Genomic DNA, 26,060 nt, shown 5'->3' with positions numbered 1-26,060 from the left:
GCAGGAGGAGGTAGAAGAGGAGGAGCAGGAGGAGGTCGAAGAGGAGGAGCAGGAGGAGGTCGAAGAGGAGGAGCAGGAGGAGGTAGAAGAGGAGGAGCAGGAGGAGGTAGAAGAGGAGGAGCAGGAGGAGGTCGAAGAGGAGGAGCAGGAGGAGGTAGAAGAGGAGGAGCAGGAGGAGGTAGAAGAGGAGGAGCAGGAGGAGGTAGAAGAGGAGGAGCAGGAGGAGGTAGAAGAGGAGGAGCAGGAGGAGGTAGAAGAGGAGGAGCAGGTGGAGGTAGAAGAGGAGGAGCAGGAGGAGGTAGAAGAGGAGGAGCAGGAGGAGGTAGAAGAGGAGGAGCAGGAGGAGGTAGAAGAGGAGGAGCAGGAGGAGCAGCAGGAGCAGATGTGGTTGTGCTGATGGTATAAATTAATAATGATTATGATGATAATGATGATGGCGTTGATGATGATAATAATAATGAGGAGAAGGAAGAGGAGGAGAAGGAAGAGGAGGAGAAGGAAGAGGAGGAGAAGGAAGAGGAAGAGCAGGAAGGTTAAAAGTTATGGAGAAACTAATGATGACCATGATTATCATAATGATCATTTCTCAATCATCATCATCATCATCGTCATCATCATGAAATGAAAAATGTTAATGAAGATGATGACAACGAGGAAGAGGTGGAGAAGGAGGAGGAGAAGAAGGAGGAGGTAAAGAAAGAGGAGGACAGTGGTGGTGGTGGTGATGGTGGTGGAGGTGTGCAGCTGCTGCTGTTGCTTCACTTCCATTGCTGTACTAGACTTGGCACGCGAGAAAAATCTAGTTTTGCTTTGTTCGTTGTAAAAGAAAACCAGTATGTCTAACACGTCCAACATGGATGGCGAGCTTATTCTGTCAATACCGCTTTTGTTTGGAGAGATGAGAAGCTGGAGGGGGGTGAGAATAAAATATAAGAATAAGAATCAAAGAGAAAGGCTATTGTACGTCCTATTGATTTATTGGTTATGAGTCGAAGTCATGTACGGCTGTCCTTGAAATGGTGGCCAACACATTTATTAAAATGCCAGACAGACTGGATTGTCTCCCGGCAAACTACAGGAGATTATTTACTGGGCGTTCAATACCGAATATGTTTTTTTTTTATTATTATTATTATTATTATAATTATTATTATTATTATACTTCTGAGTTCAAATTCCGCCGAAGTCGACTTTGCCTTTCACCCTTTCGGGGTCGATGAAATAAGTACCAGTTATGCACTGGGGTCGATGTAATCGATTAGCCCCCATCTACAAAAGTTTCAGGTCTTGTATCTATAGTAGAAAGGATTATAATTATTATTGTTGTTGTTGCTATTCGTACAGGAAGCATACGTGTCCTCTTGCTCGTAAGTAGAACCTTTTAAATCGGGTCTCCAAAAGTTGCTAACTGTCTATTTTGTTACAAAACGCTTGTTAAAACCACCACTATTGCATAGGTTTGGTTTGGTTTGGTCTGGTCTGGTCTGGTCTGGCTTTGTTAGCCTGTTTGTTTGGTTATTTGTTTGTGCCTGTTTGGGAGCACAATTTCGAAAAAAAAATTTCGTTTTGTTTGGGAAAAATAATTTTTTAAATAGACTTGGCGACGCCAATCTTGCTAAGAGACATGGAAGAGGAAGTATGAGGTATTTTTGATAGTGAGTTGCATGATACCGTGGAGTCCTCCACCTTCTACCCTCAAATGGAAGGGGAAATACAGTGAAAGGGAATTCAAAGTACAAATGGAAGGAGAATTCACAGTACAGTGAACCACATTACCACCATGACAACAAACAGCAGCAACAACAACAACAACAACAACACAGCACGGGAATTTAATTCTAATTACGAAGCTAAATTCCCTGCAATAAATGAAACATTGTGGAGGCACAATGGCCCAGTGGTTAGGGCAGTGGACTCGCGGTCGGAGGATCGCGGTTTCGATTCCCAGACCGGGCGTTGTGAGTGTTTATTGAGCGAAAACACCTAAGCTCCACGAGGCTCCAGCAGGAGGTGGTGGCGACCCCTGTTGTACTCTTTCGCCACAACTTTCTCTCACTCTTTCTTCCAGCTGGGGAAACCGGGCGAAAAAAAATGAAACATTACCAAAGACATCGACTAACAGCGGTAACAATAAGACTTCTAGCGCGGCAACTACCAACTCCACCACCACTGCAACAACAAAAAAGTTATGATAGACGAAAAAAAAAAGCAAAAGCAACAGTAGCGTTGCAAAACTGAAATATTTGATTTGCAAAGTGTAAGGCGGCGAACTGGCAGAATCGTTACCACGTCAGGCAAAGTGCTTCGCGACATTTCGTCCGGCTTTACTTTCTGAGTTCAAATGCCGCCGAGGCTGACATTGCCTTTCATCCTTTCGAAGTTGATAAAATAAGTACCAGGTCGATGTAATTGACCTATCCCTTCCACCACCCCGAAATTGCTGGCGTTGTCCAAAATTTGAAATCAATATTTCCGAACTCTGTGTGTGTGTGTGTGTGTGTGTGTGATTTGAGGTACATTAAGCTCCACTTTTCAGCATGTCGTGCGATAACATATACACTTTCTAGTAAAACGTCAGCTCGTTTAGTAATGATTTTAAAACAAATTTTCATTCTATTTCAGTTAATATTTTGTGGTAGTTTGTGAATTTAGGAAGATTTGGTTGTTGCTTTTCTCAACAGTGGTTCTCAACTGGGGTCCATATGACCTTTGGGTGTCCACATAAGATTCTGTTGCTGAAATGTATGCGCAATAAATTGGTTATACTCTTAAAGTAATTCACAAAATATTTTAACAATTTTTTTTATACAATTTCTAATATTTAATTATAAAAATATAATAGGACTTTTTGAACATGGAATAGCTGTGCGGATCCATCCAAGTAAAATAAGAATCAAAGGGGTCCAGAGGTAAAAACAAGAAAATCGTTGAGAACCACTGATTTGTATGAAGAGATCTCCACATTTGGCTCATACTTACATGTAGGTGTACGTGAATCAGTAAAGAGGGATTCTGAAGAAAATGTATATCTGACATATCAAGCGACCACTTAGATAATCTCTCGCAAAATGACAATTACACCACCAACGATGACAACACTGCTACAACATCAACAATATTCAACAACAGATTGTTGAATATTGTTAATGAAAGGCGCCTCTGTTCTGACAAGATACCGTTGCTTTGTATATCAGTGACTATATTATGCAACGTAACCTTTAAGACGTCAAGTGTGATTTGTGTAATTCGTGGTTTGGTTGATGTTTCCAGTAGAGAGAGCCACCGTCTATTTCGAGTGCCCTTCGGCTGCTTGTCAATGACTCTTAATCTTATCCATGTCTAAAGCAACGATTATCAAAAGGGAGAGACTTAGTTCTCAGAGGAGAAATTTCAATTCTAAGGAAAAGAATTTTAGCCAGTTGAGAGGAAAACTGAGCCAGTCAAGAAAGACCTCTCTAAACTAGGTAAGAATGCACCTTGTACACTGTGTCTATATCAAATGAAATACCAATATACACTGTGTCTATATCAAATGAAATACCAATTAGGAATTAACAGCTCACAAAATATCTGCTGTTTAAACTTAATCTTATTTGGGACTTTTCGATTATTGAGGTTTGAAAGACGTGTTCATGGTTATATTATATTCGGGCTCGGTAAGCGCTTTTGTTATTCCCAACAACATAGTTAAATATGTCTTTAGTGCTGTTGTGAATATATTGTCTAAATAAACGAAGACATTTCAGCCTTTGCTTGAATGGGGATCTTCGAGCAAAACTAACTGTTTCTCGATATCCTAATTTAGTTTCTATTCATTCAGGCCATAGTGAGCAATAAATCAAATGCAAGTTTTGTATCGCAAGGATTTGATTATTACACTTTTTGTTGGTGTGGTCACTAATTTATAGTATGAAAGTGTTCGTGAAAAAGTCCTGTGAGTGAGCTTTTGAGAAACATGTGTAATGAACTATCAGAAGGCAGTTTTTAAACAAATAATTTAATTTATTAAATTATCACAAGAGCTAATAAGAGCGTAGCTTGGGTATGTGTGCATGAGTCAGAGAAAGCTTTATAATAGATTCAATTAGAAGTCATTATGAGCTAATAGCAACGGAGCTAGCATAAACGAAAATATACTGCTCATAACATGACAAGAGTAGTAGGCCGATGTAGTGGGCGGAGCGAAGTGGGCATAAATGAAATAGACTGTTTACGATGTAGCAAGTTGAGAGCGGCTAAAAATTTAGAACTAGCGGCGCGCAGTTGGTGTGAAAAACAAAGAGGCCGTTCCATGTTGAAAGAGGGATGTTTCTCGTCTGCCGTCTATCCGCTAAATGATTAAAACGCGGGCTTCACTTTAAGAGCAGAGAACTGTTTCTAGTATTCATACGCGTCCAGCCGTGATTGGCTGGACAATTCCAAAGCACAACTGCGCTATGACGCGACAACTAAAATAGCTTTCCTGACATGCTACACCCTCTTTTTTCTTTCGATAACAATAAAGTGTTTTTGGTCTTCTCGGCAGTATATTTGGCATTAAATTAAATAGAACATTTATGATCTATTGAAATAAAATATTTTTTTTCATTTGGTTGCAATTAATAAAGAATTTAGTTTCATGGATTGTTTCAATAATTACAACTCTAAAATTATAATGGTGAAAATATGGATCTTTTTTAAAACGGGGGCCACATTTTTCATTAATGTTTTACGTAGTGTTTTTGGTACGGAAAGACTTTCAAACTTCGTATACTTATCTATTTTGTGTTATAGAACAGAAAAATATTTTTGTATTCGAATTTATTTCATGTAAAAAATTGTCTTATTTCGATAATTTCAACCAATCACTGACAAGTATTCAGTTGTTTATCTTTACTCCTTTGGCTGATTAAGCGATGTAAAGCGTATTTAATCTCCATACCTTCGTTTTATTTGCTTTTTTCATTTTAAATTTGCTTTAACCCTAACCCTAACCCTAACCATAGTTAGTAACACAATTTACTGTAATAATTTGGCTTGTTTTCATTCTTTTATAATAACAAATTTTGTGCCTAGGAAATTTACCCAGTATGCTCCTCCGGCTCCCTATCCTACGTCACTCGGTCTCCCAACCATAATATGGTCGCATTTGACGCAGGGCAATTTTTTTATGCATTTAAAAGTAAGAAAATCGCGTCCAATCTGCCGGCAAATACGGTGTGTGTGTGTGTGTGTATGTGTGTGTGTGTGTGTGTGTGTGTGTGTGTGTGTGTGTGTTTATGTGTGTGTGTTTATGTGTGTCTGTGTTTGTCTCCTCTCCACCACCATCGCTTGACAATCGATGCTAGTGTGTTTACGTCCCTATAACTTAGCGGTTTGGTAAAAGAAACCGGTGGAATAAGTACTAGGCTTACAAAGAATAAGTCCTGGGGTCGATTTTTTCGACGTAAACCCTGTAAGGCGGTGCTCCAGCACGGCCGCAGTCACATGACTGAAACAAGTAAAAGAATAAAAGAAAAAGTGTGTTTTTATGTGAGCACAAGGCCTAAAATTTGGGGAAGGGATTAACTGGTATTTTATTTTATCGACTCCTGAAAGGACGAAAGATAAATTTGACCTCAATAGATTTCAACTGAGAAAGTAAAGACTTGGAACAAATTATCTGCAGGGCATTTTTTTCTAATATTCAGACAACTCTGCCAGACCACAGCTTTAAAATAGTGCATAATAATAATGGTTTCTAATACAGGCACGAACCCAGAATCGTAGTGCATTATGATGTTTTACGATAATGGTATATATTGATATTCATTGTTGTTCAGTTACGGCTCCGCCTTCAGCAACCACATTTATAATCACAGGCGTTCCAAATGTCTTTCTTTTTGAGATGGCCTAATAGTTAGAATGCTGGACTCACGATCATAAAGTCATGGGTTCGATTCATAGACTAGGCGATGTATTTTGTCTTTAGTAAAACACATTCATTTCACCATGCTTCAGTCTATGATAACCGTAAAGTGTACCAACCGAGCGATCGTGCAACCTTCTTACCATTATTATCCAAGATGTTCTACTTAACCCAGAGTGGGAGGGCTGAGAAGGTGCCATGTCTACTTACGATTACATTGGCACGTTAAGCAAATAGCAAAAGCATGAGATAGTTACCAAGTTAGCTACATGTCTAACTTGGTTACATGCACCATGTTGTAAGTTTTTTTAAACCAAACTATAACCTTAACTCTTGCAAGAAATGGTTATAATTGGCTTAGTATATCTAGAACTACATTATCTAATGCGTCCTCATATTATTTGAGACGACAGGATTTTAGACCTATTTCTAACTAATTGAGCGACTAGAGTCTCCAACGTTGGCTCTAATCCTTGAATATGCTACATATACTCCTTGAAAGATAGGATGGTCATGATCCGGTCTGACCCGCGGCTAAGCAATGACCATCAAACACACCAACATCAGAACATACCACCACTACTACCACAGCACGTCACCAGCATGACAACAGTCACAATCACTCCCTCAAGCACTACTGCCACCACATCTACTACTACCACAACCACTATCCACCACTACCACCGCCACCATTACATCCATCACCAAACTACCTCGACCACTGCTACCATTACCTTCGCTGAGCTTTCAGACGTTTTCCAGCAGTGCTCAGGATAAAACAATTGCTATCTCATTAGTATGTATGTATGTATGTATGTATGTATGCGTTTATATATTCACGTGTGTGTGCATGTGTATGTATGTGTATGTATACAAACATTTTTTTCTCATTTTATCAAATTTAGCGACTCTATTATTCTTATATGGCAAACTCGTGTTTTTCCTTTTGTTTCATTTATTTATTTATTCAGTAGTAGTAGTAGTAGTAGTAGTAGTAGTAGTAGTAGTAGTAGTAGTAGTAGTAGTAGTAGCTGTTGTTGTTGTTGTTGTTGTTGATGATGATGATGATGATGATGATGATGATGACGATGCTGATGATGATGATGATGGTGGTGGTGGTTGTGGTGGTGGGGATGATGATGATGATGATGATGATGATGATGATGATGATGATGTTGATGATGTTGATGATGATGAAGATCCATAATTCGATAAAAGTAAAGAAATTCTTGAGTTATCGTTTTTCCATACTGAAGAATAATATAAAACCTGAAATTCGATTCCGGGTGGTGTAGTGAGGTGATGTGGAAGAGGAATGAGATCGTCTGATGTCCATTGTCTTTCTTTCAATGGCCAACCACCTGACAACCACTTAACTCAATTCACTCAAACCGAACCTGGGAAAAAACGAAATTAAAGATCGAAACCGGGTTTCGCATACTGTTTCCTGTATACATCGGGAATGTAACCTCTTGCTTATCACCTACTAGCTTTGACAAACGCGGGGTTTGATTTCTTTTTTTTCTTCTTCTTTTGCTTTGTACAGTATATTTAGAATCACATTAGAGGTATAGCAAGGGGGATCAGAGTGAAAGATACAGTCAGCGACTCCCTAAACGCACACGTAAGTGTAAAGTTTGCTCTTGCTTATATCATGCCTATTCATTATCGTGTCGGTACAAAAAGTGCCTTTGCTCTTCACCGTGGGCACTTAGAACTATGAAACTACGCCACATTATTTTAATGAGTCTTATTTTCTAAAATGGTTGGCTATAGTTTGACGAGGATTTCGCTGCTGTTTCTAGCGGGTCAAGGGACCGATTAATGGCTCTGAGATAGGGCCCACAATATAGAGATGACACTAAGTGCAGAAAGACATTCAAATCATCGTTTTGTTGATTGCTGAATATAGACCCTATATTGTGGGTCCTACTTACTTTTCTTTCCTCACTCCAAGGTTGATAAAATCAATACCAGCTATATACTGAGGATCACTTCGATGGAAATTATCTTCACTAAATAACTAGGTAAGCAATCGATTAGTTAATTGATTAGTTAGTTTACAAGTTGACTATCAATAGTGAAGATAAACGAAATAATTAATGCGTGTATTTTAATTGGTACACCTGCTTGAGTCTTTCAGGGGCGAGATAGATAAGCAAAAAAAAAAAACTAGAAGGGCAAAGATTTATTCATTGATTTTATATTGACCGCACATAAATTTGTGCTTTATCATTAACTAAATTAAGCATTTCTGGTGGGAAATTACAAAAAATGTATATAATTTTGACTTAGTGGAGGTGGTCTAAAATTTGTACCTCCGAACAATAGGTACATCTTTATTTGTGATAATCTTAGAAACATTACTTCTTTTTACCAAGACAGAGGAACTCCGCAAATAGAACATTTCCACTCTGTTCTGATTTGTCTAGCATTTGAGCTGCACAAAACACACCTCCTTCTAGTTCCGCTTATTGGTTGATGAGCCGACTTTCTCTTTCTAATTTCTAATGAAACATGAGGCTTTCGCCCTTTATATTGAAGGCCCTTTAGTCTTTCTCTTTAGCACAATAGATTCTGCTGCTAAGCCATCAATAACTTCCAATCTGAATTTTTTCCGTGTCATATTGCAGTCCTGTACTTTCTTATTAAAGTATGAAAGCGTTTACAATTGCTGCATCAAGACAGTTAAAAAAATATTTTGTGCTACCATTTGTGACTTCTACGGCCTATTTCATAGGTTTTCTTTAGCTGGTCAAACTTATCTACACAATTCATATGTAGGTTGTAATATTTTATCATAAGTGGGCAGTTTATTTGGAGCTTGCTTCCATCCTTTTCTCGCCTTGAAACTTGGCATATTTCAGTAGGATCGTGAAAATTTGAAGTACCATATACCACTCTCTTATCTTTCCATTTCACAGCCGAGATTCTATCGTCAAAAATAAACCAGTCATGTTCACCTCTTTCCAAGTCTTTGTCATTCTTATAGGATTGAAGAAATTTCACCCTTTTGTTATTTACAGTGTCACATGCAAATAATTGATCTTCTTTCAAATACTTAACTAGGTCATAGCTAGTAAAATAGTTGTCAAAAAAAATTATGGTTTCCTCCTTTTAGTTGACTTGTTAGTTTTCTAACTACATTCCCTTCTAAGTCTCTTGTAACTTTACCAGTATTTTTACCTGTATAAATTTCACCATCAATAAAATACTCTGACTTATCTGCCAGTACCCAAATTTTGTAACCCCTATTATTGGTTTGATGGGGTTATATTGCTTTAGACTATTCCTACCCTTAAATTTTACCATTGATTCGTCCACTGCAACTACATAACTTGCACAATAGAATTTTTTAAAGTTATTTTAACTTATTTATCATTTCAAGGTATGGTCTGACTTTGTACAATTTAACTAAGTTAGGGGAGGCCCTTTCTGGCATAAGACAATTGTCATTCAAATGAACATGTGATAATAACCAATCGAATTTTTTTAATGGCATTAGTCTGCTTATAAAAGGATCATTTAGCTTTAGATCTGTACTCCATTAATCTCTATAACTGGGCAAATGCTTAACTCCCAACATCAAATTAATGGCCAAAAAAGTTATTGTTTTTTTGGCAGTAATAGGAACCAAATTTTTGCCTGGTTGAACAGCGTACAAATTAGTATGAAAAACAATATGTTCTATTATGTTATCAGTGAACAACTTACGGAATATTGCATAAGGTATGGGCTCTTGCATTTCCTGGATATCTTTTGCAACACCACTTGGTTTGGTAAAAACAGTTGTTGGTTGTGCAACATTTACCTTAGCCAATTTGGGATTTTTATTACCTGAAAAAGAGGCTAATGGAGCATCATCTGAATCAGTTTCTGATAAATCATCAAACTCTATTTTTTGCTGTTTCTTCTTCCTGAACATTATTTTGTTCTGTCAAAGCTTTATCTGAGTCATCATCATCACAAGTTGATTCATTATCTGAAAGAATATCTTCATACAAAATTCCTCCAGTCTCCTTTTGAGATAATGGATTTCGGTGGAGAGACATTCTGTAAGGGTAAAATCAGCAAATATTACTAGTTGTCACTTCACAATTTCATAAGGAATTTATAAATATTAAAAAAATATATATATATATATTGTCAAGGTACAGGATTCACACCTTCTTGGAAAATAGTAACAATATTGCTATGTAGGTACTTCAAACAAAAATACAGGTATATCAAATTACAGTTACTTCTAATTTCGTATCAACTAAGTTAAATTTTCAGACATCAATTTGATACAAATGTCTATAATGTAAAAAGTATAAAAAATACATATTACTTTTACAATGCTAAATCAACTCTTCATTGCGTGAACACGTGTTTGTTTGTTTGTTTTTTTTTGGAGGGGGGGGGGGGTGCTCGGTCGTTCTATAAATGTACCACTAATTTAACTAAATATAAACGTTCAAATTTTAATAATTTACCTATAATTATGCAAAATACATTTAATAAGCAAAATATTTAAAAAATCTTCTTACCTTCACTTCAATAAACAATTTTATAACAAAAATTTGTACTCTTGTTGTTTCGTCGACTGACCTTTGACACAAAATGGGTTCAAGTGAAAAAAATATTCCGTTTGTGTCGCAGAAATTGTTGCCAGGTGTAAGGGTAACTTCTGATTGGCTGATAGGTGAAGTGGTACATTTTCTGAGCTACCGACCATGCAGCGAAAAGAATTTTAAGTTTCGTTACGAATTATGCATCATCACTCATTAAACTGATAGAAATAAGTGGTACTTAATTTGTGCCACCCAGCTCGAAAGAGTTAAACACACGATTTCACATCAAAATCCTTGCGAAACAAACACAAAAGAAAAATAGCTAGACCTATATTATACAATAGTTCCACCGTTTTTAAGCAGGTAGAGTACAATTTCAGAGAGATCTGTGCGCTATTTCTAGCAGATCAGACAACCATATAAACGCTTCCTCGTTTTGCCAACGACTTGGATTAAGGTCAATCCGCAGGCTTCGGGAAAATGTCTGTCTAGATTTTGCATTTAAGAAATACACAAATGTGTTGTTTACATGGTATTGTATTTAATTTGATGTATGACCAGAGCCAGGACTTCAACCGAGAAATTTCTCATATATCAGAATGCATCTGCTATTAGCCAACCGTCTAATTTACGAAACACAAAATTAAAATATTAGATAATATTGTTTGATAATAATTGTATTTGCATGGAGTTCGATGATCAACTTCGTCCAAACCTGTTGAAAATCCCTCTTAATTATGGAGGTGTAATGTTTTGGAAATTTATAGAGTATTTTTGTCTTTATATTGTTTAGTGCTCTAATATTTACCATAATTTCTTTCTGAAATATCTTGTTACATTACATTTAATTCAATTTAATGTGGACTTCAAATATAAAGAAAGCTCTCCAGCCTCGATTAAAATTATCATTTTTGTAGCAATAACTTGTCTCGGACAAGTTGCTCCAGTGTTGTTCCAGCATGGCCACAGTCCATAAGAGTGAAACAGAAACGAAGAATGGTAATAACAATTATTAATAACTTCGTTATTTTAATGACATTTTAGTTCCCAAACCTCTGTACTTCGATCGTTCTTGTAGTAATTTCTTTTTGACGAGATTATTGTCGGCTGGATCTGACACTTCAATCAATCTAAAAATGCAATCACACTTAACATTTAATGATGATAGCCACCAGATGGCTCTGATTCATTTAACTGTTTGAACTACTTAGTCCGATAAAACAAGTCTATTGTCTTGTAGCAGGAATATTCAGTAGTCAGATCACTACGCCCGATGTCGTGATTCGCTAGAATGTTACTCACGTGATAAAAACAAATCTAACCAATCACGACTTCGCCTAAAGCTGGCGCCAACAACAATTCAATCTTTTCGCGCCTTTCTCTCAGTACAGATTCGGTGCTCAGAGAATATTGACAGACACCATGGAAGACGGCCAACAGGAATGACGGGCAGCAGCTGACCCGAGCTGACAACAATCACAACGAATGATCGGCAACAGCAGCAGCTAACTTTTGACTTCTATTACAACTACACCAAGAACAATAACATTCAAACTCTCCCGACATTTTGCTGTTCGCAGTGACGACAGTATTTGATTTTTGTGTGCGAAAAGAATAAAAATTTTGTTTACCATAAATCTCCCAGATTTCGTTGTCTGTTTTGTATAGTCTAATATGCATGCATGCATATACACACACACGCACGCACGTACGCACACGCACACATACATACATACATACATTCTCAAAGGATATAAGGTTAGAGTTTGGCCAGGATAAATGTTGCTATATGATTGTGAAAAGAAGGAAAACTGTAAAGTAGACTAGCAACATCTCCATCAATGACTTAACTGTTTCTCCTATATCTGATGAGGAATGGATGAGTGTGAATGAAAACATTTCTTACAATGGCACTTGTAACAAAATACTAAAGAATATTACAGCTGAATAAAGAAAATATGGACCTCGGAACTCTCTGCATTCAATAAAACAGTGACCCACAATGTGTTTGCAGTGCCAGTACAAATACCAACATTTCGTACACAAAAAGCAAGTACTGTCGTTACTACAAACAACATTTGGTCTACTTGACTGGACACTTGATGATATCCCAGCCACTGATGAGAAAACCCGGAAGATACTAATCAGCACACATAATTTCCACACTAACAGTGACGTAGACCGCCTCTGCCTAAAACGAAAGCAAGGAGGCAGAGGCTTAACATCAATCCAGACTGCCTTTGACTGTCGTATCATATCCCTTCGGCAACATCTTTTAACCACCAAGTGTCGAAATGCATCCCCTGACTAAGTCTGCATAAATGAAGTTGATAGCATCATGAGACTTAGAAAGCAGCTCCTTGAGCAGCATTCCTTGTATAATAACCTTAAATACATGCCCAAAAAAGTTGTCAGACGAAAGGATGAGCGTATATCAGCAGAAGACCATGCATGGATATGTTAGTAGACAACTCCGGGATGATAGTAACATTACTCATCAAAGCAGTCTAACATGGACCAACAACCGGATTACTAACTCCTACTTTGAATGGTATGCGTTTGCAATCCAGGAACAGGAAATATCAACCAAATACCTGATGCACAAAAAGCGACAGAGACGTAGGAAAAGCAGCCAAATGCGGTAACCGATGCGGACTTTGTGAAATAAACACCGAAGATATCATCCACATCATAAGAAGCTGTCCGAAAATGTCAACACGATATTATCTACTGATGCGACGTGATGTTATAGCCAAGCATTTTGCCCGACGTGCTAACGATTTTGTCAGCCTTAAATAATTCTAACATATTCTCTGCACATTTTCAACTTCATTTCTTCTATACTTTCCTCTTGGATTAATGAGTGGCTGTGTGGTAAGTAGCTTGCTAACCAACCACATTTTCTGGGTTCAGTCTCATTGCGTAGCACCTTGGGTAAGTGTCTTCTATAGCCTAGCCTCGGGCCGACCAAAGGCTTGTGAGTGGATTTCGTAGACGGAAACTGAAAGACGCCCGTCGTATATATATATATATATATATATATATATATATATATATACATGTGTGTGTGTGTGTGTGTGTATTTGTGTGTCTGTGCTGGTCCCCCACCATCGCTTGACAACCAATGCTGGTGTGTTTACGTCCCCGTAACTTAGCGGTTCCGCAAAAGATGAAGACAGGTGGTGTAGACAACAAACAGATGTAATAGTTTAGCGCTCATGCGCGCGCGCGCAAACATACACATATAACTATGTATATATTCATAAATAAGCTTTATTACTCTTAATATATTCAAGTTTTTGCATTACTGACATTGAGTATCCAGACACAATGTTGTTAGTCGACCAAATTTGACCTCACATAGTCGGCTTCTTTGAATATTGACCTTGAGCAACTTTAAAGAACTTCATGGTATTAGATTTTAAGATGATTTAGATTTATCAGTCACTAATCAGTACCTGATTTACTGTGACATCTGAAGTAGTGTTCAATCTTTCTTTGGGGGAGGGAGGGGGTTCCAAGACTATTTTCTTTGTGTGTATTAAGGGTACCGTATTTCAGCTTTTTGCATATTTGCTTTCATCTATTTGCCAATGTTATTTGTATTATAAATGTCCAGCATGTTCACACTAGCTCTAATATAGTTAGATTCTTATAGGATAGGAATGAAACTTCTTTGCCTCATGATTTACAATTACTTTGAGAATCCGGTTGAGTCTGAATAACTTTCTTAGCCGACCGTTTCTGTTTTTGAAAGTAATTTCAATTTGATTAGTCGGTCTGTTGTGGAAAGAAAATAGTTCTGGCGTATAAGGTAGGGCCTAACATAAAAGAAATGTTAAGCTTGTTATTTCTCTGGACTCTAGATATTTTTCCTTTGTTATTTTTCTATATAAGCCAACAGTCGAATTTCTCTTATCTTGAAAATTTATATCTTCACAACGTCCGTTTCAAGACAGTGTATATCATTGCACAGTGAGAAGTTCCCTACTTTTGATATACATCTTTATCATCTCCGACAAGATCCAGTTAACAATATGGAATGTGTATCAAATGCTTAGGACAACTCAACTGCACTGACCTGGCTGACAGAAATGAATCACTTTTCAGTGTGAACTGAACACGTTTTGTAGTTCATCTTAATTTTTCTCTTTTCATACAACTAAATCCACTCTCTTCTCAAATACCAAAATGTATGGTGTTCTGCGTTCATCTCTTGCATGTGTATATAAGTATTGAAGATGACTGGTGAAAATTGCGGATGGTCATCTCTTAGACTTCGCATTCGTATGTTTGTTAAAACTAAAAATTCATTTGGGTACCATTATAAAATTATATCACACTTTGATTGCTGCTTTCATTATAAAGGTATAATCTTCTATTAAAAATAGGTGGCTAATCTGCTCTCATTTGATCGTGAAACCACTCAGGAAGCTACTTTCCTTCCTCCTTCCTATCAGTCTCAGACAGATCAGTTCAGTTTCTGAGGTGCCCAACAACACGTGGTGTTGTCCACGTATGCAGACACTAACCTTTTGTGCCAGTTATCCACTATTGGCAATAAGGACACAAAAATTAAAACAGACAGAAGCGACGAGAGAGGGAAACTAACCGAACTGATGATGTCGAAAGATTCCGATATGTAGCCATTAACTCTCATCACTGAACATATGCTGCTGTAAAATACTGATTCAATCTCAGAAAATGGAACTGGTCGCTTTAGGACAGCAATAATCAGTCCCTTGAGACGTGTTCAACAACTCTAAATTGATCAGGGTCTCACCAAAACTAACTAAATATATCCAGTCAAGTGATGATGGGTTTGTTATGGAAAGATCTCCCGTAAATTGTGGATGTTTGTATGGCTCCAACAACATATCAAGGAAGAACTGTAAACATTTGGGTAGTATAAATAAATTTTATCTTTGCATAGAGCAAAAATTTATGCATAAATTGTCAAGGATGATTCTGTCACTGCATCGTTCTTCAGCAGTACCACTATACTCTGGATCACACAGCTGGGAAATTTCCCAATCCACTTTCCGTTACAGTACACGTCAACTAAGACCTGAGCAAACAATTCCTTTCGAATTGTGTTTGTTTGACTTGTCAGATACTGTTACGGGTCATTGTCCCTACTTCAACTTTTCTGTTGAGACAGTTGTCATGAACTATCTTTGAAGACTCAAACTATTACTGTCTCCAGTTCGCTTCCACCGCAAGCACCTGCTAGAAAATAGATACCACAAATCCACAACGGTCCGTCAAAGACCGTAAAGTAGTTTTATTGCCACGTTGAATCATTTCCACTCAGGATCAATCAACGGCTTCTGTACCTTCGTGTCTTGGAACATGCATTTTATCATAAACAATGAATGGTCAAAGACCAATCTCACCAACAGCAAGTGGGCTTCGATATTTTCCTTCATTCCTCTCCCAGTCTACGAACTAACTAGTCGATTACACTCTAATTTTTAATGTCTAACTCACCTACCATTTATTAGTTACAGTAACCTCCGTCAATTACAGTTTGTCTTTTTCGCAATCAGCTGCCAACATCCGAAAGCCTTTCTGCACGTCTTATGTAAGTTGACCATTACATACCACAAACTTGAGCTGTCTAGCCAATAATTTATCTTTACTATTCTTACGACTAATCAAATGAATATTCTGTCTAAATATGACCTGGATGACCGACTACGATTTTTCAAAGTACGCATTGATGCATTCTGGAAATCCATTCCATACCTCTCACACAGATAGAGTTGGTCGATCAGTCTTAAGACAACGACGAACTGAGGGAACTACAGTACGCATATTCTGTTTTCTCCACATCGTTGTTCTAATCTCTTTTTCTAGACAGAACTGCTACTGTCACTATAAATTTCACGTGTCTACATTCACGTTCTTATTTCTCTATTGACATTGTTCATGATAGGTTTGTTGTCGAAATTATAAAAGTCATTAATGTTATTTTGGCAAATATTCATAATATAAAAAAATATTTGCTTTTCTTTCCCGTGTTGGCACCGTGTCTCTATTGAAAAGAATTTCGTCACTAAAAGAAGAATGATTTTTTTTTCTTCCCAGTAGAGAATATATACAGCAATTCTACACTTCTCCTCCTCTTCTTTGAATATAATAAGTGATAAATCTCTTTGTATGCCAATGTGTGTGTGTGTGTATGTAACCGGACGAGACAAGACATACTGGAACCCGGTTATGAAGGCAATGGAGCGGTCACAGTATAGTTTGTTTTCACGCTATAAATAATGGCAGTTTCTAAGATGACCCTTGCGTACTAAGATTTTTAGACTTTACAGCTACATATTTACTATGTGAGTATATTTCTTCAGAGTGGATATTTTTACTTTGTAACTCAATTCAGAAAAAGAAACCAAGGTTGATTCGTTCTTTGTATACATGAGTGCTATTTTTTTTCTCCTTTTTCTTTTTTCAATTTGTAGCAGACAAATAAATAATAAGTTTTTATACAGGCACACTGACAGAAAGTGGAAGGCAAACTTGACCCTAACAAGGTTTGAATTTCGACCGCAAAAACTCACAAAATGCAAATATTTTTGTCCGGCGCTTAACGATCTTGCCAGTCTACTACCTTTCACAGTTCTTTCCAATATAGGCACAGGGTATATTAGCCATTTAAATAGACCTCGGTACTAGACTGGTACTTTATTTTATCGTCTCCCGAAGGATGAAAGACAACGGTGATCTCAGTGAAACTTGAACTCAAAAAGTAAAGATCCAGCACTTTAATGGTTCTGTCAATCCACCACCTTTAGCCACCCTGAAGAAGAAGAAGAAGAAGAAGAAGAAGAAGAAGAAGAAGAAGAAGAAGAAGAAGAAGAAGAAGAAGAAGAAGAAGAAGAAGAAGAAGAAGAAGAAGAATGATGATAATGATGATGATGATGATGATGATGATGATGATGATGATGATGATGATGGTGATGATGGTGATGATGATGATGATGATGATGATGATGATGATGATGATGATAATAATAATAATTGATGTATCAATACCAGCAGATGACAACGTTTCTCTAAAAGAAATGGAAAAATTTTCAAAATACAAAGACCTGGAAATAGAGATAACTCGAATGTGGAGTCTAAAAACAGAAACAATTCCTATCATAGTAGGTGCCTTAGGTATAATAAAAAAATATTCAGACAAATACATAACAAAAACACCAGGACTTACAAATATATATAACATACAGAAAATTGCACTACTGGGTACTGCATACATTCTACACAAAACACTTTCAATACAGTAAACATAAGAGCACCACAGCAAACCACAGCACATACCCAAGGCGCACAGAGCTGCGCTCGGTAGTGAAGTGAAAGCACGTTATAAAAATAAAACTACTGAACAATAATAATAATAATAATAATAATGATAATAATAATAATAATAATAATAATAATAATAATAATAATAATAATAATAATAATAATAATAGTTCAAGGCAATATGATTTCAAATTCATTTAATCATTTCTATATCTGCAGATGAATCGTTTTTACATAGTGTACATAATCAGTGCAAACGCCATCGCGTTTTTAATCGCTTAAAAGAGAAGACGGTACCCATGACCCCTTTCGAAACTAGTGAGAAGGAGAGGGGAAGATTTCTCTAAATCGGAAACCTTGACCGAATGCTTGCAACAAATTTGGCTCCACTAAAAACACCTTAGAGCTATGTGGTGATGCTAAACTGAGTGACCGATTAAGTCTACCGCCGAAATAGATCACAGCGGAATTTAAACTTAAAACGCAAAGAGCCGGAACAAATACTGCAGGTTTTTCATTCCAAGTACTCATGTACGACCTTCTCAATAAACTAATTTATTTTTTGATTTCGTAGTTGTGTAAAGTAAGGTTTCACAATTTTCCAGTATTCCTTCCTTGTTGAGAAATACTATCAGGTTTATTTCATCTCACTCCTCAAGTTCATAATCTATTCAAATGATGTTTCTTTTTACGTTCTTGCAAACTTAATTTGGTTAGTGGATTACCTTTCTCCGTCAGTGCTGCAATGCTGCAAACCACACCCCGTGTGATATCAATACAGATTAAGATCACGACAACTCTACTTATGTGGGAAATATTTGAAATTGCAGAGATTAATTGATAGTAATTTTATTACGTTCGTTCATCTGGAGTAGAAGATTTGCTTGAAGAAGTGAGACTGATGAGTTGGAAATTTCTAATTTTGCTTAGTTATTACGGAAGTCATCAAAATTAAAATCTTCCCTCTTATTTCAAGTTAATTCTTTTTTTCAACTAACACTTTAATAATGACAAAGTTTTACAAAATTCTTCACAGTGTAGTGCAGGATTCGTGATAGACTAACTATAGACAGAAACTTCGCTGCGGGCTAGCTAGGAAGTGAGTTAGCAGGAAGACAAAAGGGATTTCCGGTAGGAGAAAAACAAAAGAACGTCAACAGTGAGTGTGAAACGAATCTGAGTGAACTTGTTGGCATCCTTTTGTCTCGAGAGACAATGGAGTTGCGCATAAACTAATCCAGTCTGGTTTTTACATTTCATGTCCTCTCCAGTTTTGCGCCGGCCTGGGCTAGATGTAAGAAAATCCTGGGTAACCCAATCGTCAGGATTCCACTCTCGACCTTGCTGACGTAGTCCAAAGGAGTGCAGAGCATTATGTTTGGCACCAGCTTGGTTGCAGGAGCTGCCGGAAGAGTGTCGAGTCGAACACTAAACCGCCTACGGGGCTCCACTCCGGATTTCTTTGAAGGTTGTCTCCTTTCTGTAACCCTGGATAGGGGCCCATACTGGGTACTGTCAGCCGGAGCCAGCTGAGCTCGGGACTCGTGTCAGATAAGGTCGTCACTCCCCGAAGTAGTGAAGAAAATCGCTACCCACAACCTAAACAGAAATACCTGACGACTTAAGCCCTAATGTACGTAAAGTAATAAACCTTTGATAAATGTGTTCTCGTCTCCACTAGTATGTTTTCCAAAGAAATATGACAAAATGGTTTGAGAATCGCTTGTGTGTAAGCATAATGCTTTGTGGTATTTATCCCGGTTCTTTACGTCCTGAGTTCAAATACCACTGAAATCAACTCTGGCTTTCATTTCTATTATAAACCCCAGGCCAACCAAGGTCTCATTGGTGAATTTGGTAGGCGGAAACGGAAAGAAGCCTTCGCGCGCGCGTGTTTTTGTTTGTGTGCGTCTTTGTGTTTGTCTCCCACCACTGCTGCAGAACAGGCGTCGATTTGTTTATGTCATCGTAAATTAGCAGCTCGACAAAAAGAGACTGATAGAATAAGTACCAGGCTTGTGAAAATAAGTCATGGGATTCGATTCGTTCGACTAAAATCCTTCAAGGCGGTGCCCCAGCATGACCGCAATCTAATGATTGAAACAAGTAAAAGATAAAAGATACCAGCCAAGTTTTGGGGTCATTATTAATGACTAACCCACCCATTTTTCCAGCCTTGTGCCAATATAAGAGATTGAAAGCCATAGCCACAGTTGTTTCATATTATCATATATGTTAGTGTGACACTAGTAGCGTGACAATGATTTTCAGAGCTCGGAGATGCAAGGACACTTTTGATGACCAAACTTTAACTGACAGACACAATAAGCCAAAGGAAACTTTGCATCCCTATACTTTTATTCCAAAGGGTGGGAAACGACTAGACACCCATCATTATGCCTCTATGTGGCTGTGAATATAATCCAGATTTATATTGGAATCCAAACTAACATCGAAAATAAAATTAAGGAATCCTTATGAACAACTTCTTTTTGACAGATTCATAAATGACATGTAAGATTCGATAATAAAAATAATAATCCTTTCTACTATAGGCACAGGGCCTGAAATTTTGTCGGAGAGGGGCCGGTCGATTATATCGACCCCAAATGTTCAGATCTTTTCTGTTGATGTCACAGATTTTGACATTTTAAAATAAGTAAAAATTTTCAAATTTGGTATATTCATGTAATTTTTTACACTGAATCCAATTTTGTTACTATATGTTCCTGAAAAATTTTATGAAAGTGTAACAGAGGTTTAAAGTTTGGTGATTTTTATCCTATTAGAAAACAGGATTTGGAAGCTGGCATTTTCTGTGTGACAGATGTCTATCACAAAATGAAAACAAAAACATTACGACGGCGAATTTTTATTAAACAAAATGAAAGCAAAGCATTACGACGACGAAAGTTGTAAGAAGTTTTGAAGTTTTAATGAATAAAGTTATGTGAAAGGGTCGAACAGATATCCTCAACGAAATTTTTTGCGAAAACTTACAAAAAAAATCTGTACGTTAGGATTTAGGGTTAGGGTTAAGTCTTGGATTTAAGGTTAAGGATAAGGTTTAAGGTTAAGGATAGGATTTAGGATTAGAGTTAGGGTTTAGGCTTAGGCTTAGGATTTAGGGTTCGGGTTTATGGTCACGATTGTGGCTTAGGATTAGGGTTTGAGTTATAGTTTGACTCGTCCAAGAAATTATACTGTATAAAAGAACATGACACACGGTAGTAAGCCTTTCTTTACGCAAGTTTCTTTTAGGAATAATACGCTTCTTTTGAAAGTAAGAAATTGCATCCTCCTCGGTTTTCATTTTCTCCGTCATACTCGAAAGGTTAAACTAGTTGGCTACTGTCACGCTTGTATTTAGGTTGAAAAGGTCCACGAAAACACACAATTCAAAATTATGGAAATAAGATAGTGAGTGACAAGACAGCAACCGAAAATATCCGTTTCTCAAAAAAATAAAATAAAAAAGGAAGGTGAAAATGAAGAAAATGATGTACAAAGGCCCAGAAATAGGCATTCGTCAAAGAAAAAACACAGGTAAAGAAAATACACATCGTGGTAATTTAAGTAGACTACAGCTTTGCTTGTTACTATGGAAATAGGCACCAATGTGTCTGTGGCTTTCGATCAGGTAAAATTACCCAAAATTTGCAAACTTTTGAAGCTATTAACTTTTTAATTGTTTTTGGATTTGGTTTGCAAGATTCTCTATGTGAGTTCGTGTGTTGAAGTATATTTTGTTGTGTCTGGGGAGAGTCATTCTCTTTTAGTGTCTTATTATTTAACACACTCACCGGTAAAGTTTTCACACATTTACTCATTTATTTTTCCAAAAATTTTCGTTGCGTCTTGCAACCTTTCCAATAGTCGTTGACTCTGTTCGTTATCCGAGCTGCGTTCTTCCCTTTTATTTGTTAATCTATGACAAAAAAAAAAAAAAAAGATTTCGTTCTCATAATTAGTATGAACAGTTAAATCAGTAAACCAAATTTGAAACTATTGGAACAAAATTTTAAGAAACAGAACATTGCCACTTCAATAGAAAAAAAAAAAACATTGTTCAACTGGTGCTTATTTTATCTTTCCCGAAAGGATGAAAGGTAAAACCGAACTCCGCGGTATTTGAGCCCAGGACATAAAGAGCCGGAAGAAATGTCGCTAAGCGTTTGTTCGGCGTGCTGACGATTCTGCCAACCTGTCACCTTAATGGCCCGTTGATAATCTTTTGTTCAAAATACATATGGTCTGAAATTCTGAGGTGAGGGTTTAGTTGATACCAATAACTTGACTGGTACTTATTCTTCCCACTCTGAAAGGGTAAAAGATAAAATAGACCTTTTGTGGTACTTGAATTCGAAACGTAAGGAACCGGAGGAAATGCCGCTAAGCATTTTGTCCGGTGTGATGACGATACTGCCAGCTCGCCCCATTTTTGATGTCATTAATAATCCTATAGAATAACTATAAACACAAGGCCTGAAATTTGGTGGAGGGGGAATAGTCGATAACATCGATCCCAGTACTCAACTGGTATTTTATTTTATCGATCCCTAAAGGATGAAAGGCAAAGTCGACCTCGGCGGAATTTCAACTCAGAACGTAAAGACGGACGAAATACCGCCAAGCATCTTGCTCCGCGTGGTAACGATTCTGACAGCTCGCCGCCTTAAATGATGTCATTAATAATCCTTTCTACTAAAGGCACAAGGCCTGAAATTTGTGGGGAGGAGACTAGTCGATTGCATTTCACTGGTGCTTAATTTATTGACCCCGAAAGGATGAAAGGCAAAGTCGACCTCGGTGGAATTTGAACTGAGAACGTAAAAACGGACGAGATGCTGCTAAGCATTTTGCTCGGCATGCTAATGATTCTGCCAGTTCACCGTTTTAAATGATGTCGTTACTAATTCATTCTTTTATTAGCCACAAGGGCTTACATAAAACAACATTAGAGGATATGCAAACAACATAAAGACAACACACTTCAAGACAAAGGGTTTTCATCGTGTAAACAGAAAAAAATAGATAAAATTGAACAAGGTAAAACTCTTAATAGGGGTGGAGCTTTAAAGGTCCTCGTGGAAAAACCGACAAAAGCCACGGGTGCCTAATTAACTGGGCAAGAGCCCCTCTTTCATTTCTTTATGCTCGGAATTGGTCCTTTCACACTGGCCATTCTTCCAACATTTGTTGCCATTAATATTACAGTTCTATATTTAAGAGATGAGGAATTATGTACATTATTTACAATTGGAGGATATTTGTCCTCATCTTGTTTGTTGTTAACGCAACGTTTCGGCTGATATACCCTCCAGCCTTCATCGGGTGTCTTGGGGAAATTTCGAACCTGGGTTCTCATACTTTAGGAATGAGAATCCAGGTTCGAAAATTCCCCCGAGACACCTGATGAAGGCTGGAGGGTATATCAGCCGAAATGTTGTGTTAACAACAAACAAGATGAGGACAAATATCCTCCAATTGTAAATAATGTAAATAATATCATTAATATTGGTAACGCTTTCTATTTTGGCTCACATGTATATGTTAATGTGTGTGTGTGTGTGTGTGTGTGTGTGTGTGTGTGTGTGTGTGTGTGTGTGCGTGTGTGTGTGTGTGTGTGTGTGTGATGAAGCGAAATTTTTCCTCCTTTTTTGGTGGGGGGTGAGTGTTAGGAAAGAAAATTTTAGTTTCGTTGTCTGACGCCTGACTGGCCGATACAAGCGATTCTGTTGACAAGTTGCCATAGAAACGCCAACTGCTGCTTCTCTTGCTGCTGTTTCCTGTAGTTCTTCTAAATATTACTCCGATTAGAAACATTGTTGCTCGTCTTGTTTTCACATTGGTTTTGTTGTTGTTATTACTCGTCTCACTTTGAAGGTGGGATGTATTTATTTTTGCTATGGTTTTTGGTGTATTTTGAACGAATCTAATTATCATAACAGTCGATCATTTTTTTTTTTAGGTAAACCACCCTTTAAAGCGAGATGAGTGTAATGGTAAAAATTTCCCGCAGTTATTCCTACAGTTGTTGAGTTGGTTACTGTCGCTACAGTTTATTGCTATGCTGTTCTTGTAACAGATACGTTATATACTATTGCTGCTGTTGTTATTGTATGTCGGTGTTGGTGACGGTGTATCTGTCCCAGGCTGGTTCTGACGGAGCAAAACAAGATATGATCAAAAAAGCATGGGATTGTATTGTTCGTAGGTGCGATTTGAGAGAAGTATACCAGCTACTTCCACCTGTTCAAGCGACAACGTAGACATTCCGTTGTAGTTGTTTCTCCCCAAGTCAGCCGAGATTGAGTAGACCCGCGATCAAAATCATTGTAGCTGTGACCATCCGTCTGTTCCCTATCTATCATGTCCTTTTTCTAATGTTCTGCGAATATTAGGGTGTGTTTTGAAAGAATTTGGCTGCTATTTCTAGTATATCGAGAGACCTTGCAGAGGTTTCCGTTGTCTTGACTGTCAATGATGTTGCTACTCCCCTTCTCCCCTCCTCCTACTACATTATTTACTACTTCTACTACCACCGCTACCACTCGCTGGCAACAAGTCTGGCGTCCATGTCGTCGGCGCATTGCATGCTGGGGGCACGCGGCCATGTTGTTAATATTCACCAAATAATTTCTTTTATAATTGCCACAAGGACGATAAATGAGGGGACATTAAAAGAACAGGCTACAAAAATGTGCGGGGGTTTTACATTGAAATCGAATGAATGAAAGGCGGAAGACAAGTCAAACCACTTCTGTATTCACACTTCCTTGGTCACAAATGTAAACATCTCTATCAGCGAAACAATTCTCTCTCTCTTTCTCTCTACCTCTCTCTCTATCTCAATCTTTACATATCTGCTTATCTCCCCCTCTCTCTCTCATACTTCACCTTTCTACATATCTATCTATCTATCTATCGCTTTCCATTCCTCTGCCTCTCCCTCTCTCACATCTCAATCTCTCTTCATACCTTTTTATCCCTCTATCTACCTATTTCTCTTTTTCTCAACTCTTACATCTCTCTCTCTCTCTATCATCTATATATCTATTTCTGTACCTACCTCTCATTATCTCCCCATCTGTCTGCTTAGTTCTATCTGTGTATTTACCTATCTTTCTCTATCTTACTATTCCTTCATGCTCTCTCACTGTATTGTTTTTCTCTACATGGTTTATGGTCATTTTGCTAACTTATAACATTGACATTTATTGGTACGTATTCGAAATATTTTGTTAGTAGCTTTTCTTTTCTGTTTCACTTCCATTTTCCCAACTATTATCGTCTATGTCTTGCTATTCGAACTAGCTAACTGTTGGTGTTATGTCAACTCCAACCCACTACTTTACACACACACACGCATATATATTTATTTGGTTTGACAAAAACTACGAAGAGTACTCAATACATGTTCTAAAGTAGATTATCACCTAAACGATCGAGCGAGAACTTTCGAATAGCAACGGATTGAACGATCAACTTTGTATATATATAATGTGTGTGTATATATATATATACGATGGGCTTCTTTCAGTTTCCGTCTACCAAATCCACTCACAAGGCTTTGGTCGGCCCGAGGCTATAGTAGAAAATACTTGCCCAAGGTGCCACGCAGTGGGACTGAACCCGGAGCCATGTGGTTGGTAAGCAAGCTACTTACCACATAGCCACTCCTTATATATATATATATATATATATGTGTGTGTGTGTATATGTATGTATACATATATGTATGTATGTATACATGTATGTATGTATACGTGCATGTATGTATGTATACATACATGTATGTATGTATACATACATGTATGTATGTATACATACATGTATGTATACATACATACATGTATGTATACATACATGTATGTATGTATACATATATATATGTGTATACATGTATGTATGTATACATATATATATATGTGTATACATATATGTTTGTATACATATATATATATATGTATGTATACATATATATATGTATGTATGTATACATATATATATGTATACATATATATATATATATGCATATATATATAGACACACATATATATATATATATATACATATATATATAGACACACATATATATATATATATAGACACACATATATATAACATATAGATACATATATATATATATACATATAGATACATATATATATACATATAGATACATATATATATACATATATACATATACATATATATATATATACATATAGATATACATATAGATAGATAGATACATATATATATATATATATATATACATATAGATATATATATAATATATA

At 37.1% G+C, this 26,060-nt stretch overlaps 2 protein-coding genes across 4 annotated transcripts in view; one reads left to right on the top strand and one right to left on the bottom strand.

The window, feature by feature from the left end:
* Positions 1–9,434: 9,434 nt before the first annotated feature.
* LOC149135404 (uncharacterized) lies at positions 9,435–9,812 on the bottom strand. The gene has a single exon (XM_089351887.1). The coding sequence runs from the start codon at positions 9,810–9,812 to the stop codon at positions 9,435–9,437; it is 378 nt and encodes a 125-aa protein (XP_089208013.1).
* Positions 9,813–24,508: 14,696 nt separating this feature from the next.
* The window catches only part of LOC106872974 (primary cilium assembly protein FAM149B1), a 127,050-nt gene continuing 125,498 nt past the window's right edge, over positions 24,509–26,060 (top strand). The window contains exon 1 of one of the 3 annotated variants that reach the window (XM_052967988.2): positions 24,509–24,977. The gene's annotated coding sequence lies outside the window, so the exon portion shown is untranslated. The remainder of the gene's footprint in view (positions 24,978–26,060) is intronic. The other 2 variants (XM_052967990.2, XM_052967992.2) reach the window with 2 other exon arrangements.

The sequence above is a fragment of the Octopus bimaculoides genome, chromosome 5 (genome assembly GCF_046866305.1).
Source record: "Octopus bimaculoides isolate indiv1 chromosome 5, ASM4686630v1, whole genome shotgun sequence".
NCBI classification, from domain to species: Eukaryota; Metazoa; Mollusca; class Cephalopoda; order Octopoda; family Octopodidae; genus Octopus; species Octopus bimaculoides.
This window is presented reverse-complemented; position numbering and strand designations above follow the sequence as displayed.